This window comes from Osmia bicornis, chromosome 10, assembly GCF_907164935.1.
Source record: "Osmia bicornis bicornis chromosome 10, iOsmBic2.1, whole genome shotgun sequence".
NCBI lineage: Eukaryota > Metazoa > Arthropoda > Insecta > Hymenoptera > Megachilidae > Osmia > Osmia bicornis.
This window is the reverse complement of record NC_060225.1, coordinates 5,046,158-5,060,939: the sequence shown is the minus strand read 5'-3', so window position 1 is coordinate 5,060,939 and position 14,782 is coordinate 5,046,158. Positions and strand designations below refer to the sequence as shown.

Genomic DNA, 14,782 nt, shown 5'->3' with positions numbered 1-14,782 from the left:
CGGATATTTCAAAGAAATACGCAAGATTCTGTTTACCAACGTCAGTCGTGTCTTTATTCAAAATATACAAATTTTATGATCTTTGGGCACTGTTCAAAATAGAATACCTCGGTTAAAATTAGACCAAATGATTTGAAGTGTTTTTGAAAAGCTATAAAAATCAATTTACTAAAATATGTGCTTTTGTCGTTTTGAAAAATTACTATTTGTTGAAATCATGACAAAAAAATAGTGAAGGGTAGTTTCTTAACTTCTTCATGTGAGTCTATAATGAAAATTTAAGATCTGTCTTTCGTAGATTCAAATACGTTACGTGTCAACGCAATTAAAATTTTCGAAAATCACGACTTTCATATGAACGTGACTAGTTATGTTTTCAGGTGAACAGTCGCGATTTTCGTAAATTTGAAATAAATCTATCTGTTTCAGATGTCCTGACAGCGGGCCCCGGGCCACCAGGATGCCGACAGACGACGACTATGGCCGAAGAGAACGTCTCCTATTGCACCAACATCCGATCTCTCAGTTCGGGCCCTCGTCATCTCCGGTTCCAGGATCGAACGCCGGGACATCCGGGAGCGTGGGTCCTCAGATCGGTTCGAACGGCACCTCAGACTGCTACAAGCAACAGCAGCAACAGCAACAACAACAACAACAACAACAACAGCAAACGGATCTACGATCCGCTAATACATCGAACGCCTCCGGTCAGGATCGTTACCAGTCCGAGCAACCGAATCAAGGTAACGAACACGTTGATTATGGAGGCCGCGAACGGATGCAAGACAAGTCAACGGATAAACCGTCGATCGAGGATTTTCCAAAATCCTGCCCGGACACTCGCTCGATACAATCGGGTTGCGAGCGATTCGGCCATTACCAGAATCAAGAGAGATACGTACAATCCTCTTTGCAAACGCAGCATCAGTTCACCCCGGTTAGAACTAGCTCGAGCAGCGGACAAACGCTGTCGCAGAACGTGTTGGGGGAACGTTTTCCACGATTCAACGAGCTCGCGGGGCTGCACGGTGAGCAGAGGTTATCCTTGGCCCCGAGCGAACGGTATCAGCAGGCTAACGGTACCGGGAACGAGTTGCGCTTCCATCATCCCGGCAACGAGCTGGTGTCGTCGACGGGAAACGAATACGCGAACAGTCAGATCCTGGTGTCCGGTTGCGCGACAAGTCCGTTCTCGTCAGAGACGTTTCCATCACCGCCGTCGCCGGCGCCCGCGAACGATCGTTTCGTCCCACCGCCGCCATTGTCGCCCAGCCCGAGCGAGAAGTATGCCTCGACCCAGAGTCTGGCTGGTTATTCTCCTGCTGATAGGATTCTGCCCCCAAGTTCTCCAAGCGCCCGATATGGGGGCGGCACAGCACCAGCCTCACCGATGCCAGCTAAGGAACGATTCTCATCGGCCGAACGATTATTGGCCAATCAACAGTCGTCGAGCGGCGTGCACGAGTCCAAGGATCAGCAACGATACGCTGGAAGCAACGATCGACTGTTGTCAGGCTCGTCGCCGGTGTTGGGAAGCTTACAAGGCGACCGAGGCAACGTGTACACGGCCAACAAGGATTCGACCGGATCGCGATACGGTGCTATCTCAACGGACAGATTGCTCTCTGCGTCGCCTGTACACGCACCGGTCCCGGAGAGGTTCGCCGGTAAATCGACGGACAGGTACATCGGTGATTCACCGGTTCACGAACGATACCACAGACAGGAGACGTCATCGAGCGTTCATCACGAGCGTTACACGACGATGTCGTCGAGCAACGACAGATTCATCGCGAGTTCGCCAAATCCCGAGGGCGCGCATCAGCGATACACGTCGACGGAAAGGTCCCTGCAAGCGTCGAGCACCGCTGGTAACGAACAGAGACGTTTGTACACGGATCGAGGGGTCGAGACGGTTTGCCAGAAGTATACCGATCGATCGAACGGCTCGCCGGTGCCCACGGAGTTCAGCAGGTACTCCAGCTTCCAGGAGGTGGGCGCCGGACCAGCGGGCAGGTACGTCAGCACCGGCGATCGTTTCAACGAGCTCGCGATACAACGTTGCGGTCAGTCGCGAGCCAACGATAGATTCTGCGTGTCCACCGATCGCTATCTCGCCAATTCATCCCCGGGACACGATGGAAGACTCGCGAACACCAACGATTCCAGGTACACCGTCTCGGCCTCCTCCACCGAAAGACTACTCTCGGCTACCTCTTCCTCCTCTTCTTCCTCCAGCGATACCCTCGCCAGGTATCACTCCTCCTACACGAACACCACCGCCGCCGCCCAGTCGTCCACGTCCAACGACCGCTTCACCTCCATCTCGCCCACTCCTGAAACGACCAACGCCGCTCTCAGAGGTGGAACCGGGACCGGATCCGCGACGGGTACCGGAGGCTCCAGCTACCAGCCTGCTGCAAAGACCAGCGTGGACAAGTATCTCCAGGTGTCAAAGTCTATCCAGAGCTACGGGAACGATCGGTACAACCCGGTGTCCAATCCGGGGGATCAGTTCGACCGGCTCAGCCAGGATCGTTACGACAGATTCACGAACGCGGTCGGTAACAGCGATCGATTCACACCCTCGACCGCTACTCCTGATCGTTTTCACTCTGCTGCTGATCGATACTCTCCGGCGCGTGCCGCGGACAAGTACCTGTCCCTGCCGAAGCCGAAGGATCGATACACCAGTCGCATAACACCGATATCCTCCTCCTGCGGCACCTCGGTCGTTGCCACCTCGACCGATCGCACCTACGGCTCGTCCAACGCCACCGGAAGTTACGTCCCGCCTACGGCCCACACCCCGGTCGAACGATACGTGCCCCAACCACCACCGGAGGTGCTGTACCCGGACAGATACGTGGACAGGTACGTGCCACCGTCGGCCCACACGCCGACCGATCGTTACGTGCCCACCAACGATCCCGGTGATCCTTACATGAGACGAGATCTCGGCTTTCACCATCATTATCGGCTACCACCGCCCGCCGGTTACCCGTACCATCAGTCCCACTTCCGTCTCCGCGGTTTCGCTTACGCGTCACCCGGCCGTCTCGGCGGCAGCCCCGGCTCCAGCAGCTCCAGCAGTTCCGCCTCCAACCAGAGGGACGGGTTTTCGATGTCGCCGTTGCTGAGACCCAAGGTGCGCGCCTCGGCCGTCGAATTCCCCGCCACGTCCACCGGCGTCGTCGCCCGTCACGTCTGCACCAATCCACCGTCTTGCTGCAGCGAAGCCACCGGTGGGAACGGGAGGTCCTGTTGCCAGGCCATCAGGAGATCTCTACCACCCGGACCTCTACCCTCGATACCTACGCAGTCGTCCTGGTGAGTCTCATACGTATACACGTTTTCATTTCAAACGCTAATTGTAACAACTCGATCCCCCCCGCCGCTCGTTAAATCGCGCTTCTTGGAAAATGAAAAGGATCTCTCAGCTAACGATCGCAACGTTGCAAAGAGTTTCAAACGCGAACGTGTTGCGTTAATCCTAGAAACCCGAGGAGAAATTCTGAAGGTGGAGAGGAAAAAAGAAAGAATTAATTGCAGCACAAATGAAAGTCAACGAACGGATAAAAGGATATCGCGCGAGCGGAGAGCTGAGCAGTGTAGCCGGGGATTAAGGAATACAGAGGATTCAAGATAATATACGTGTTTCCTCGTAATCGTACGCTTTTATGATAAAGCTCAGGAATTAGAATAGCCGAGCTATTTAATTGCTGGATGAACATTATTTATAGACCGGCGAAGAAAGTTACGACGAATCGTTCTAACTTCGTTTCATCTTCCTTCGATATTAAAGCTGGACGGGATTAATACGCGCCTCCGACTTTCCGCGCCGCGTTGCGCGCGAATTTATTGCGGCCTTAATGTACCGATACCGGGCACGCGTTCAATTTTTCATCGTTAACGCCGCAAGTTTACGCCGTATCGGGCTTCCGATGAAATTGATTCAATTCGACGCTCGGCTTTCTATCGAAACGTATTAAGCGTTACATAGGAATTTCATTTCGCCGGAACGTTTTTTTTTATCATCGATACTCCTTTGATCGCGAAAGTTATTGCATATTTTGAAAATACTTTTAATCTATCCGTTAAGTGTTCGCGGTTTAACTCCACCACTCCCCCTCGGAAAGGCGACTTTCCTTCTAATTTTTTTAAACATATCGATGAGATTTTTCTGATTAAAATGAGCCCAAACACGGTATTCTTATAAGAATTTTAAAATAATCTTATGTTTTGTATCTTCCTGCAACTTCGTATGATTTTTTACAGTACGAATAATTTTGTAATTTTTTATAAGAATCAACAATTTTAATCAGAAAAATTTCATGTATTAATTTTTAACACCTATCGAGTCTTTACCGTATCATCGATCTGTAATAAAAAACAGAAAAATTATCCTCGATTTTGATAGAACAGAATCGAAAAATAGTAGGAAGACTCAGAAGGTGTCCAGGAGAGGAGTGTTTGTTCGAGAGTAGGTAAATCGGTGTTTGAAAGAACGTTAGTTGAAAACGAACTGGAATATAGGCCGTGTCCACATTTAGCAACGTTGCGCGGAAGCCGCGAGCGTAGAAAGGGTCGTTACTTTCGCGGCAGTAATCAGGTTAATGGAGTATCGTGGCCCACTTTATTTTTTCATCTTCATCGGCTCGCGCGTCTCTCTGACTTCGCCTCTTCCTTTCCTCGCGTTTCAAAGTCAATGATGCATTACAATCCGAAAGCTTTAGCTGGTTCTACCCGGCCGCGGAACCTTGCCGATTTTTTTTCCGATCCATTGTCTACGTCGTGTACGCTTTTCGAAGGGAACAGTTTTGAAAGAAACGGAGAACGAATAAAGCAGGGAGATCTTACAATTTTACAATTGTAACGCGATTTAAATGGTCGGCGATAGTCGGAGATAGGGTCATTTTAATCCTGCCTCGTTACCGGCAATTTCCTGTTAACCGGAGGGATGTTTAATTAAAGTCCAGAAACGACGTCAGCAAATGTTCCCGCCGGAAAACAGACGGATACTGGCTGGAGTTTCAGCGAGTGTACCGAAAGTTCAGGGTACAATGGACCGACGGAGGGGGGTAGTTCCACCCCTTCGGGCGAAAACCGAGCCAAGGCTGACTCCCTTCGGTACGAAAGGGTGCAGGAGATTACGTAGGCACGCTCGTTTCGCTGAGCGTTTCAGTTTGCTTTCGGATATCGGCTTTACCCTCGCGAATTCTACGCGCCAGTTTGCCGACAGCTTTGTGCTGGTCAAGCCGATCGTCGTCGTCCACCTTGCTCGACTATTCCGTAGGAAAACATAGACCGGGTCTTTATGTATATTTAAAGACGCGGTAATTTCTCTTCGACCTGTTGTAGTTTATTAAGATTGACAAGGGTACGAACGATTTAAGCTCGGTTGTTTGATCAGAGAATAGACTTGGACGAACTCGAAGAAACTTCGTTGTTAGCTTTCATCTTTCATGCATGAGAATTTTCTCCTCGTATCAGCCTAGTTTCCGGCGAGTTCGTTTCTGTTAACAACCGGAAAGACCCGACACGGTGAAAGTTCGATCCGTGTTCGCGATACACTCGGATTAACGAGGCGATTAGGGCGATGTGTGGGTGTTTCTGAAATTAAACGAGTTAGAATTACAATTGTACATTCGCGATCAAACGAGGCTTCCCGGTTCCTGGATTCCCGGATGTTTCATCCCCCTTGGGTGGTACCGGGAAGAATGAGAGAAGGGATGTCAAAATTAAAATTTTCAGAATTCCTGCAGTTCCTTATAGAAAATTTGATTTTTTGTTGTTAGATATACTTTTGTCATTGTTTAATTTTACAATTTCAATTGATTCCCTCGTTTCATTTAACTCGGTATTAATTATTAATCCGTACTTCCCAGTTATATACCAAATTTTATATTTAATGATTTAGAACTGTATCATTTTGTTTCTAATTCATTTCTAATTAATTAATATCGTCGAAGTTAAAATTTTGAGAACTCCTGCGGTTCCTTATAGAAAATTTTATTTTATATTGTTAGATATACTTTTGTCATTGTTTAATTTTACAATTTCAATTGATTTTCACGTTTCGTTTTACCTAACGCGAAAAACAATGAAATTCTATCAATCTCCCCAACATTATTCGCGTCTGTTTACTTTGCTCTGGCAAATAATGTTCGAGACGTCTGCAAATAATCGCGGGACAACATTTCCGGCGCAAAGGATACCGCGAGAGCTGCTTCTTTCATTTTGCAGCCGGTTGAAATGAAACTCGTTAACAACAATCGTTTCCGGGTAGAAGAAAAATATTGCCTCCAACCTCTAAACGATTTTCTCGTTCCTTCTCTTTTTTTCTGCAACGCGTTGTGCATTAGCCTCGGTGCAGTTCGCATAAAATCAACATCGTTGCGCGCTGTTCAACGAAACTAATGAAACCCCGCCAAGGGAGGAAACTTCTCGTGCGATCAGAGAATTGCAAATTCTACTCGCGCGATTCCTTGAATATTACACCAGATACATCGTCTTCGAACACTTTGCGAATATATAGGGTTATCCAAATTGAGTGTCACTTCTTCAAATTGAAATAAAACGCAAAGTACGTGATTTTTGTATGGTTTATTTTATCAAAGACAATATTATTCAAATGTCCTTGGCTCTTTTCACAAACCCGATGCGTTTGACCCAATTTTCCATTACATTTTCACACAACTGGAATTGAATTTCATCAATGACGTCTGTGATTTTGTTTCTGAGCTCGTTAATAATCTTTGGATTATTGACGTAAACTTTACTTTCCAAAAACCCCATAAAAAAGTCTAATGGTGTTAAATCACCCAGTTATGTTCTCGTGAAAAATTACTCGTCATTTTTGAAGAAGGACCCTTGAATGAAATTGTCTTTCATAATTAATGTCATAAAGCAGACTTCTTATTAAAATAAACGAACCGATACAAAAATCAGATACCTCGCGTTTTATTTCAATTTGAAGATGCGACACTCAATTTGGATAACTATATTTTCAAGCTCGCATGGTTCTAATTTATGCCAGCTTTCGCGTCCCATCGACAAATGATTATTTGACGATAGTTGGCCTGTTTTGTAGCGAACAGGAGTTGACAATGGGGAAGGTTCGTAGGCAGGAACGAGGCGGAAGTCATAAGGTTAACACCGCCTGCCGTTGTCTTACGGAAACGACGAGTTCCCACGTGCCTTGTTGGCAACTTCGGTAATTATGTCGCGTCCTTCGTCGTACGAAATTGCACCCCGACACCGGTCGTTCCCACGCGAGATCACGCTCGACCCTTTCAATTAAGCCTTTTTATTCCCGCGACACCGAAAATTGCCCGCTCGTGAGTCGCCTACGAACGATCTGTGTTTTCAAAACAGCACGATTATGGTTATTAAATGGCCCTTCTCTTGGATCTTATTAAAAATTCTCTCCTCTTCCTTCTGAAAAATGGAGACATTTTTCGTTGATTTTTGTAAATTTCAATTTCTCTTCGTCGATTCTTTTCGAGGGATCTTATTAAAAATCCTCTCCTCTTCATAAAAATTTATAATTAAATTATTAAGTTTAAATTTGTAAAAAAATTTTACAGTTTTCGTTGATTTTTCTAATATTCAATTTTTCTTCGTCGATTCCTTTCGAGGGAATCGAGTTAATCGCCGGTCGAAATCCGTGCTCCAAATTATGCGTTCCGGACGCCAATCTAACCGGCGAGTTTAATTACTCCCGATAATCGAGTAGATCCTTCGTAACCTTCTCCTCAAAGGAACAGATTGCACCGACTTCGGATGCTATTCCGACACCGAACCGGAAATCAGGGAATATAAATGAGAGACATCCTTGGCGTAAGGAATCGCTTGTTCGCACTTCCAGAATAGTAAATTCTCGTCGAACTCGTACGAAGACAAGTTCATCGTATCCTTCGAGTTGCATAAAAATTTAGAAAATTTTTATTCGAGTATCATTCTCAGTTTATCTAAATTTACTCCTTCGGTATGGAATTATTTTATTTACTATAAGTCCGTTGCATCGGTCGATGTAAACGACGTCAGAAATCATTTGTAACATCTAGCCATTGTCACACTGCCGTTACAGCATAAACTAAAGCGGATGGTTTCTACGGGGGCGGGGGTGGAAACATGACCAGAGGGAGGGGGTGGCTTTACTACTCCATAAATCGCAAGACATCGGGTCGGTCGTGTTTGTGACGTTGCTGAATTCAGAGTGGAAGCAGATATTTATTGCACGGCGAATAATTTACGACAACGACGTAATAAATTCGACGGTACAAAAATTCTCTATCCCATGACTTTTATCATCCTACATTTCTTACACGTTACCAGACGCGTACCTTCTGTTATGCGTTGAAATTTTCATAAACCTGATGTTTCGAATCGCGAAATTTGAAATTGGAAAAATCTTTCACTGTGAACATTTACAAATTCGAGACGTTCGTCGACGGATAGATGGTATACCGTTTCAGGGTTTAACGTTGGCTGGTATAATGAATACTAATACGTAAGCTCGCATCGAGCTAAGTCTAGATAAAGGAGACCGTCATCCCTTGTTAGTTTGTCGTTGATTGAGTCGGCTGGCCGGAAGAGGGGAAACTTTTAATTAGTTACTGATCCCACGGACGAAATAATTCCCTGCTGCGGGGCAAGCATGACGGGAATAAATTGAAATTGCACCGCTCTTGGGTTTAACATACTTTCGGCTAACTCCTCAGCTTAACGACGACCGAGGAAAAACTGGCCGATCGAACGAAGGATTAGAGTTGTCGATGAATTTTACGCTTCGATCGATCCACGTAGGGAGAACTGCTTTTTTTTCACCTTCAAATATCGTCGAATTAATTAAACATCATTTTTCATCGCCTACCAACGAAATTTCAATAGCTCTCTATGAAAAGGGCTGAAGACCTCGAAGGATTTTCCTTTGAAACGTTATTAATCCTCGTCAGTATCGTCAGATGACAAGGTTCCAGTTCCAGTTTATACGAACTGAAGTAACTACATCATCTAAGCGAGAATGCTGATCCATAAACGTCCTTCTGGACACGTTTATGGACAGGATAATGGTAGGATCGTTGGGAAATGCCACGGAATGGTCTTGCGTCGGTAGAACGCGAATATTCTGTTCTAACTAGGAGGAAACCCGCAGGATCCGACCGCCAAGATCCTTATGTTATCCTGGTTGCATCTGTGTGTGCAAGGACAGATCTGCGGGATCATTGAGTCTCTTCTGATGATTAAGGGATTACGCCTAGTTGAGATCGGGAAGATTACGTAATTTTCAATAAGTATTTACTATAAAGTGAAATATACTATCGGAAAATACGTTTTAAAGTAATTTTAAGATTTTTTTAAAAGACACAGCTCTTCTCGTAGAACGCCCTTTTCTTGCGGTGGCCACGATATCTTCTAAACCGCTTATTTGAAAAAATTAGAGTTAAGACTCGTCAATTCTTCCCCTCCACGCGAAAGATTTATACGTGTATTGAAGGGAAAGCAGAGTAAGTAAAATGTTAACAGCTCTTCTCGTAGAACACCCTTTTCTTGCGGTGGCCACGATATCTTCTAAACCGCTTATTTGAAATCAAAACCAAAGAAGATATATTGTATCGTTAAGGGCCTGAACGAAGGGTTTTGCGAAATTTTGATTTTCACCAAAATGACAAGAATTTTATTGAAAAATCCGGTTTCTGAAGTGGTCAAATTTTGTTTTCTTTGCGATAAGAAAACAATTTTTCAACGGAATTAAAAGTCCTTCGTTCAGGCCCTTAATAATACAATATACTACCTCAATCTTCTTTAATTTTGATTTCAAATAAGCGGTTTGGAAGATATCGTGGCCACAGCAAGTGATCTCGAGAAAAGGGCGTTCTACGAGCGTTCCCTCATTATTTAACATTTTACTTTTAAAAAAATCTTGAAACAACCTTAAAACATGTATTTTTCAATGGTATATTTCACTTTCAATTAAATTGCATTTCACAGTGTTTAACATTTAGTAAACTGAAATTTGAAGATTTGTGTTCCTTCCTGTTATGCAAGGATTAATGACGAAACAAATTTCGCGTCCTCCGTAGTTTTTCATCAATCTTTCTTTATTTAGAAAAATCGCACCGGAGATACAAATCGTAGGTAATTCCATTGATATACAGCATCACGCGTCGCGACAGAAGGTGATTCAAGCGTGTGTTTAATCATTTAAAGGACTGACCCGAGAATATTTAAGACGTTCCATAAATTTCCTCGCCTTTATCGTGTTGTTACATCTTCTAAACCGTTTAAGAAGTTCTGCAAATTCTTCTCGATCCTATTTTCAGTCAGAATTCCTCTACGTCGTTCGTTCTTTTCGCTCGTTTTCTCTCGAGCTTTCTAACTTTCCTTTTTAACTTGACGCGACAGATCGGACGGCTGGATTTGCTCGCGGGACCTCTGCGAAACTATAAATCTTTGCATATAAAACATCCCGTCCGCGACAGTAAAATGAACAGAGGTGGCGCAAAAAACTTCTGGAAGATTATTCAAATAGCGGTGGAATTTAATGCTCTAGAAGCACCTGGGGTATCCTCACTGCTACCAACGTTATTTCCAATATCGTGAAAAAATTTTTCCGATATCATATACACGCGTGTTACCAGGGTACGATGAAAAATAGCAAACTATCGATAAGTTTAATCACTTTTCTCGAACGCTTCACAAGTATTCGATAAATTCTATGGACAAAGTTTCCAACGATCGAAATCATTTCACCTTTATCACAGGATGATTAACGGTTTTCCTAAAAATATAGAAAATATAATTCGAAAGAAAAAGTATTCCGACTACGAAAGATAATTACATTTTATTATTAAAATTGCGGTTCTCTCCATGGTCCGCCAATTGTCGCGCGCGCGCAACTTCCGAACAAACGATCCGCCTTTTCCAATTTACGCGGACGTTTCGAAATCTCGTTAGGATCTCCATATTCGCGGTAATAAAGTTCGACAGGTCATCCATCAAAGCCAGCTTCGGATAAATCGTTCGGTGCGTTTGGCGAACGAGATGAAGTGTCTTCGCGTTTAAACAGGTGTCAAGATATTTGTAAGAATATCCATAAATTATACAAAATGTCTTTCTAGGAGGTTTGAAATCTTCAATAATTGAATTCCAAGATTTTCCATAAAACAGGTCACAGTTTTAGAGACGCGAAATTTGAATCGTCGATCGACGAACGTTATTTCAGATGCATTTCTCGATTAGCAAGGTGTATTTGCGCGGTACTAATCGTTGAGAATTTTCATCGCTCGATCGAGTCGGATGCTAATCACCAACGTCAACCCCATCCATTTACGTAGCCCCGATTCGATGATGGATGTACACATATCAATTTGTATTCAGTATAAATAAGTCGTCCATGTGGGCGTTCACTGTCCTAAATGCGTCCATATGAATTGTTCGAATTTACCGTTCCAGCGTAACGTGCAAATCAGCCGTCTGATAACAGGGACAGCCTGCCTCTGAACAATAACATTGTTCACGGTACAACTGTATAATTTACGTTTATCGTACTCGGTTAACGAACGGCATCGTTTAGAAACACGGGTTCGTATTGTGAAGGGAGAATTTCTTTGTCATCGGATAATGATAACGCAACGAAAGATTTGGAAATAAGAAAATGTGGTGTAGATATATTTTCTTATCTTCTTTTTACATTGTAATACTTAGGATTCTGGTTAGGAAATTCTTCTGGATGTATCGTTTCATGGTAGGAAAGAATTTTTAAAAGAATCGAGATATCACGTTTTATGCATACACCGTGTTTCCCGACTTTCCGACTGAATTTTCAAAATCGCGTAGACTTGTTCGAGCGTACTGAGAAATATTCAGTCCGCGAGAAGTTACGGTTGTTTCTGAAATTTCAATTTGCAACGAAATTTACCGCTACATTTCTTTCCCTTCTGTTTCTTGTTCATTTCGTGGACGGATCGATCGAACGAATTTTGACCAACTGTCGCGTTTGATAAGCCTAATCAGCGGTCAGAATTTAGCCGTCCACCTGTCGGATTTCCTCGCGGAACGTCCGGCACGTTGCTAATTAATTGCCCGCAGCTTCGATCAGCCGGGCGTAATTAAATTAGGGTTACACGAGTCGCGTACGAGATTCGTCGGTAATGTATTTAACAATCTCGCAGTCCCTTGTGATCTCGTAAATAAAAATATTTTAAATTCTTCATTTTCAAGAAACTAAGTTATCTCAGAAATATTCAATCACACTTCTTTTTTTATTCTTGCAAGAATGGACAAAAGTACTGTAATAGAATGGTTCTTTTCAAATCAGATATACAATTTAAAATTACACCAGAGAGCTGGGAAAACAACGTGTCATTGAGGTCACGTTTTCTCTGGCAGTAGATGCCTTTCACTGGAAGTCTGTTCGTGTCCTCGATATTTCCTCTCTCGTTTCTTGTCTCTTTTCTACCATCAATACCGTGACTATAGTAAAATGTACACTTTCTCTTCAGATTTATAGAAAACGCATTATTTTTTTTTTACAGATTTTTAATTCAATGCTAAACGTAAAAGAATTCTTTGTTATTTTATCTTCCATTATTTAATCCATCATTTAACTTTCTCTTAACTTTCGATAAAAAATTAATTTTATAATATTTGAAACAATATTAAAATTGAACGTCTTATCGAAATTTTTTTATTTATCCAATTAAAGTACGTAGGAAGGACCAGAATCTAGAGAGTATTTGTTTTGAATCGATAAAGTCATTATCCGAATCCATAGCGAAGGTTTATTGAAAGACAACACATCTGTCCTCAGAATGTATTCAAACGTAACGCGGTAAGCCGCCAGCACGTGTGCCGGTGCGGCGCGCATCCGGTCTGCGCAGTTCAACACGAGCCACGGTCAGTGGCACGTCGTGTCGATCGTGTCGTATATTTTTCCAATCGTTCTAATTACCGTACGCGTAATTACTGTCAACGTGGGTCGTGATTTAACGATAAAAGTATAAAGTACGCCGTGTTTATTCGATAAGTGTGATTTCTCTTGGGAATAGTGCGTCAGTGTGATAAACGAAACGACGCAACCTGTGTCTTCGTGGGGGTCAAGTATTGGAACTACGATTCCAGTTAAAGCAGTGCTGGTAAGCATTTAAAATGTTTCTTAGTGAATTAAAGATTGGAATTTTTGGAATGGTTTATATATCTTTCTAAACAATGACCTCTCGAGAAAGCGTTACTTTTAATATATTAATTGTTGATCTCGTAGACACTTGTTGATAGAGGTTTTATACAGTCTCGTAGAAATATTTACGTAGTGACATACTTTGACTGAACTTTGTTTTAAAGGACATAAAATTATTAATTCTTATGGTTTTTATTTAATAGTTCTTTTTGTGTAAATCAAATGTCTATATACATGTGTATTATGCGTCATAGGTTAGGTTTGTTTTTCGATAGCATTCTGATATTCGTCTCTGTGGACGATCACATTAAGGATATAAACAAAATGGCGTCCAACTAATATACAGAATTCGCTATAATCGTTCGATTTTAGATAATTATAACTTTTCAACCGCTGATTTCCTAATGTTAAAAACATTTTTGGGTTCTGTGCGTAGAAAACTATTAAATAGTAAATGAAAATGTTAATAATTTCGTGTCCTTTAAAACAAAATTCAAGTTCATTTTTATTCCATAAATGTAAGTGAAGGTAAAATAATCTAGAAATAATATCGTTATCTAACAAGGTTATGTCTCATATATCAGACAACAAAATGATAAAACTGATATGTGTCGCAGAGAAAGGAAGGTAATTGTTTCCTTAAAGATTACAGTGACTCAGGCATGAATTCATATCTTAGACACACCCAGATGTTCAGGAAAAATTTTCAAATTATTCTTTCTTCCTTTCTCTTAAAACTGAAGGAACATTCGTTAATTACTTTACTACTGTAAATATTTAATTAAATGATAATGGCATCAAAATTATTTAATCAGATAATAATATTCATCAAATTGTATAGTATTTAAAAGAATGAATAACCTGGCTGTTTCTATAAATGCTCGTTAAAATGTTGTTACGGAAAATTTCCATTCATAACACGGGACCTTTGGAATACATAGTATTCAAGGATATCTTTTGCGTGTCGAGAACGGAGAGTTTTATTTTCTTTTCCATGGAATAACGAAGTAGCGAAGACCTCGGGGCACAAAAACACTGAATTAAAATTGTTTACAGTAACGCTGCACCGTCTGCTATATAGATTTACAAAAAAAAAAGAAAAAAAACGCGAAATCGTAGTATTCTTGTTATATTACGTTACTAAAATTTCAACAAATTAAGCCATTCCAAAAAGAACAATAGAAACATTATACGTCTGTCTTCGTTGTTTTTGACGATTCATTTTAAAAACACGCAGAGTCGAATGCACCGCTGTTCTCGAGGAGAACGAAAATGTGTAATTTGTTACGAGCTTAAAGCGAAGTATAGAAGGCGAAACAGTGTTGAGTGTTCCACGAAACGAGTTCTTCACGACCTTTGCCGAAGTCGGTGATGCATTTCTAGCTGTATCTCTCTTGCTCGGGCAACAAAATGTGAGTAACAGAAATAAGACTACCATAATTGTTCTTATTACGTCAGCTTTGCGTCGTATAATTATCTAAAATTATCGTGTTTCCTTTCAAACACCTGATAATTAGCATCTATAATATCGTTTTTCTCTGTGATTTCACTTCTGTACAGAATCTCTTCTGAAATCTATAATTTATAGTGTACTTTAGG

General features: G+C 42.3%; 1 protein-coding gene across 1 annotated transcript in view; it reads left to right on the top strand.

The window, feature by feature from the left end:
• The window catches only part of LOC114873836 (inactive rhomboid protein 1), an 83,766-nt gene that overhangs the window by 3,417 nt on the left and 65,567 nt on the right, over nt 1-14,782 (top strand). The window contains exon 2 of the mRNA XM_029182564.2: nt 430-3,330. Within this exon, the coding sequence (XP_029038397.2) occupies nt 461-3,330 (2,870 nt within the window). The 5' untranslated portion in view covers nt 430-460. The remainder of the gene's footprint in view (nt 1-429; nt 3,331-14,782) is intronic.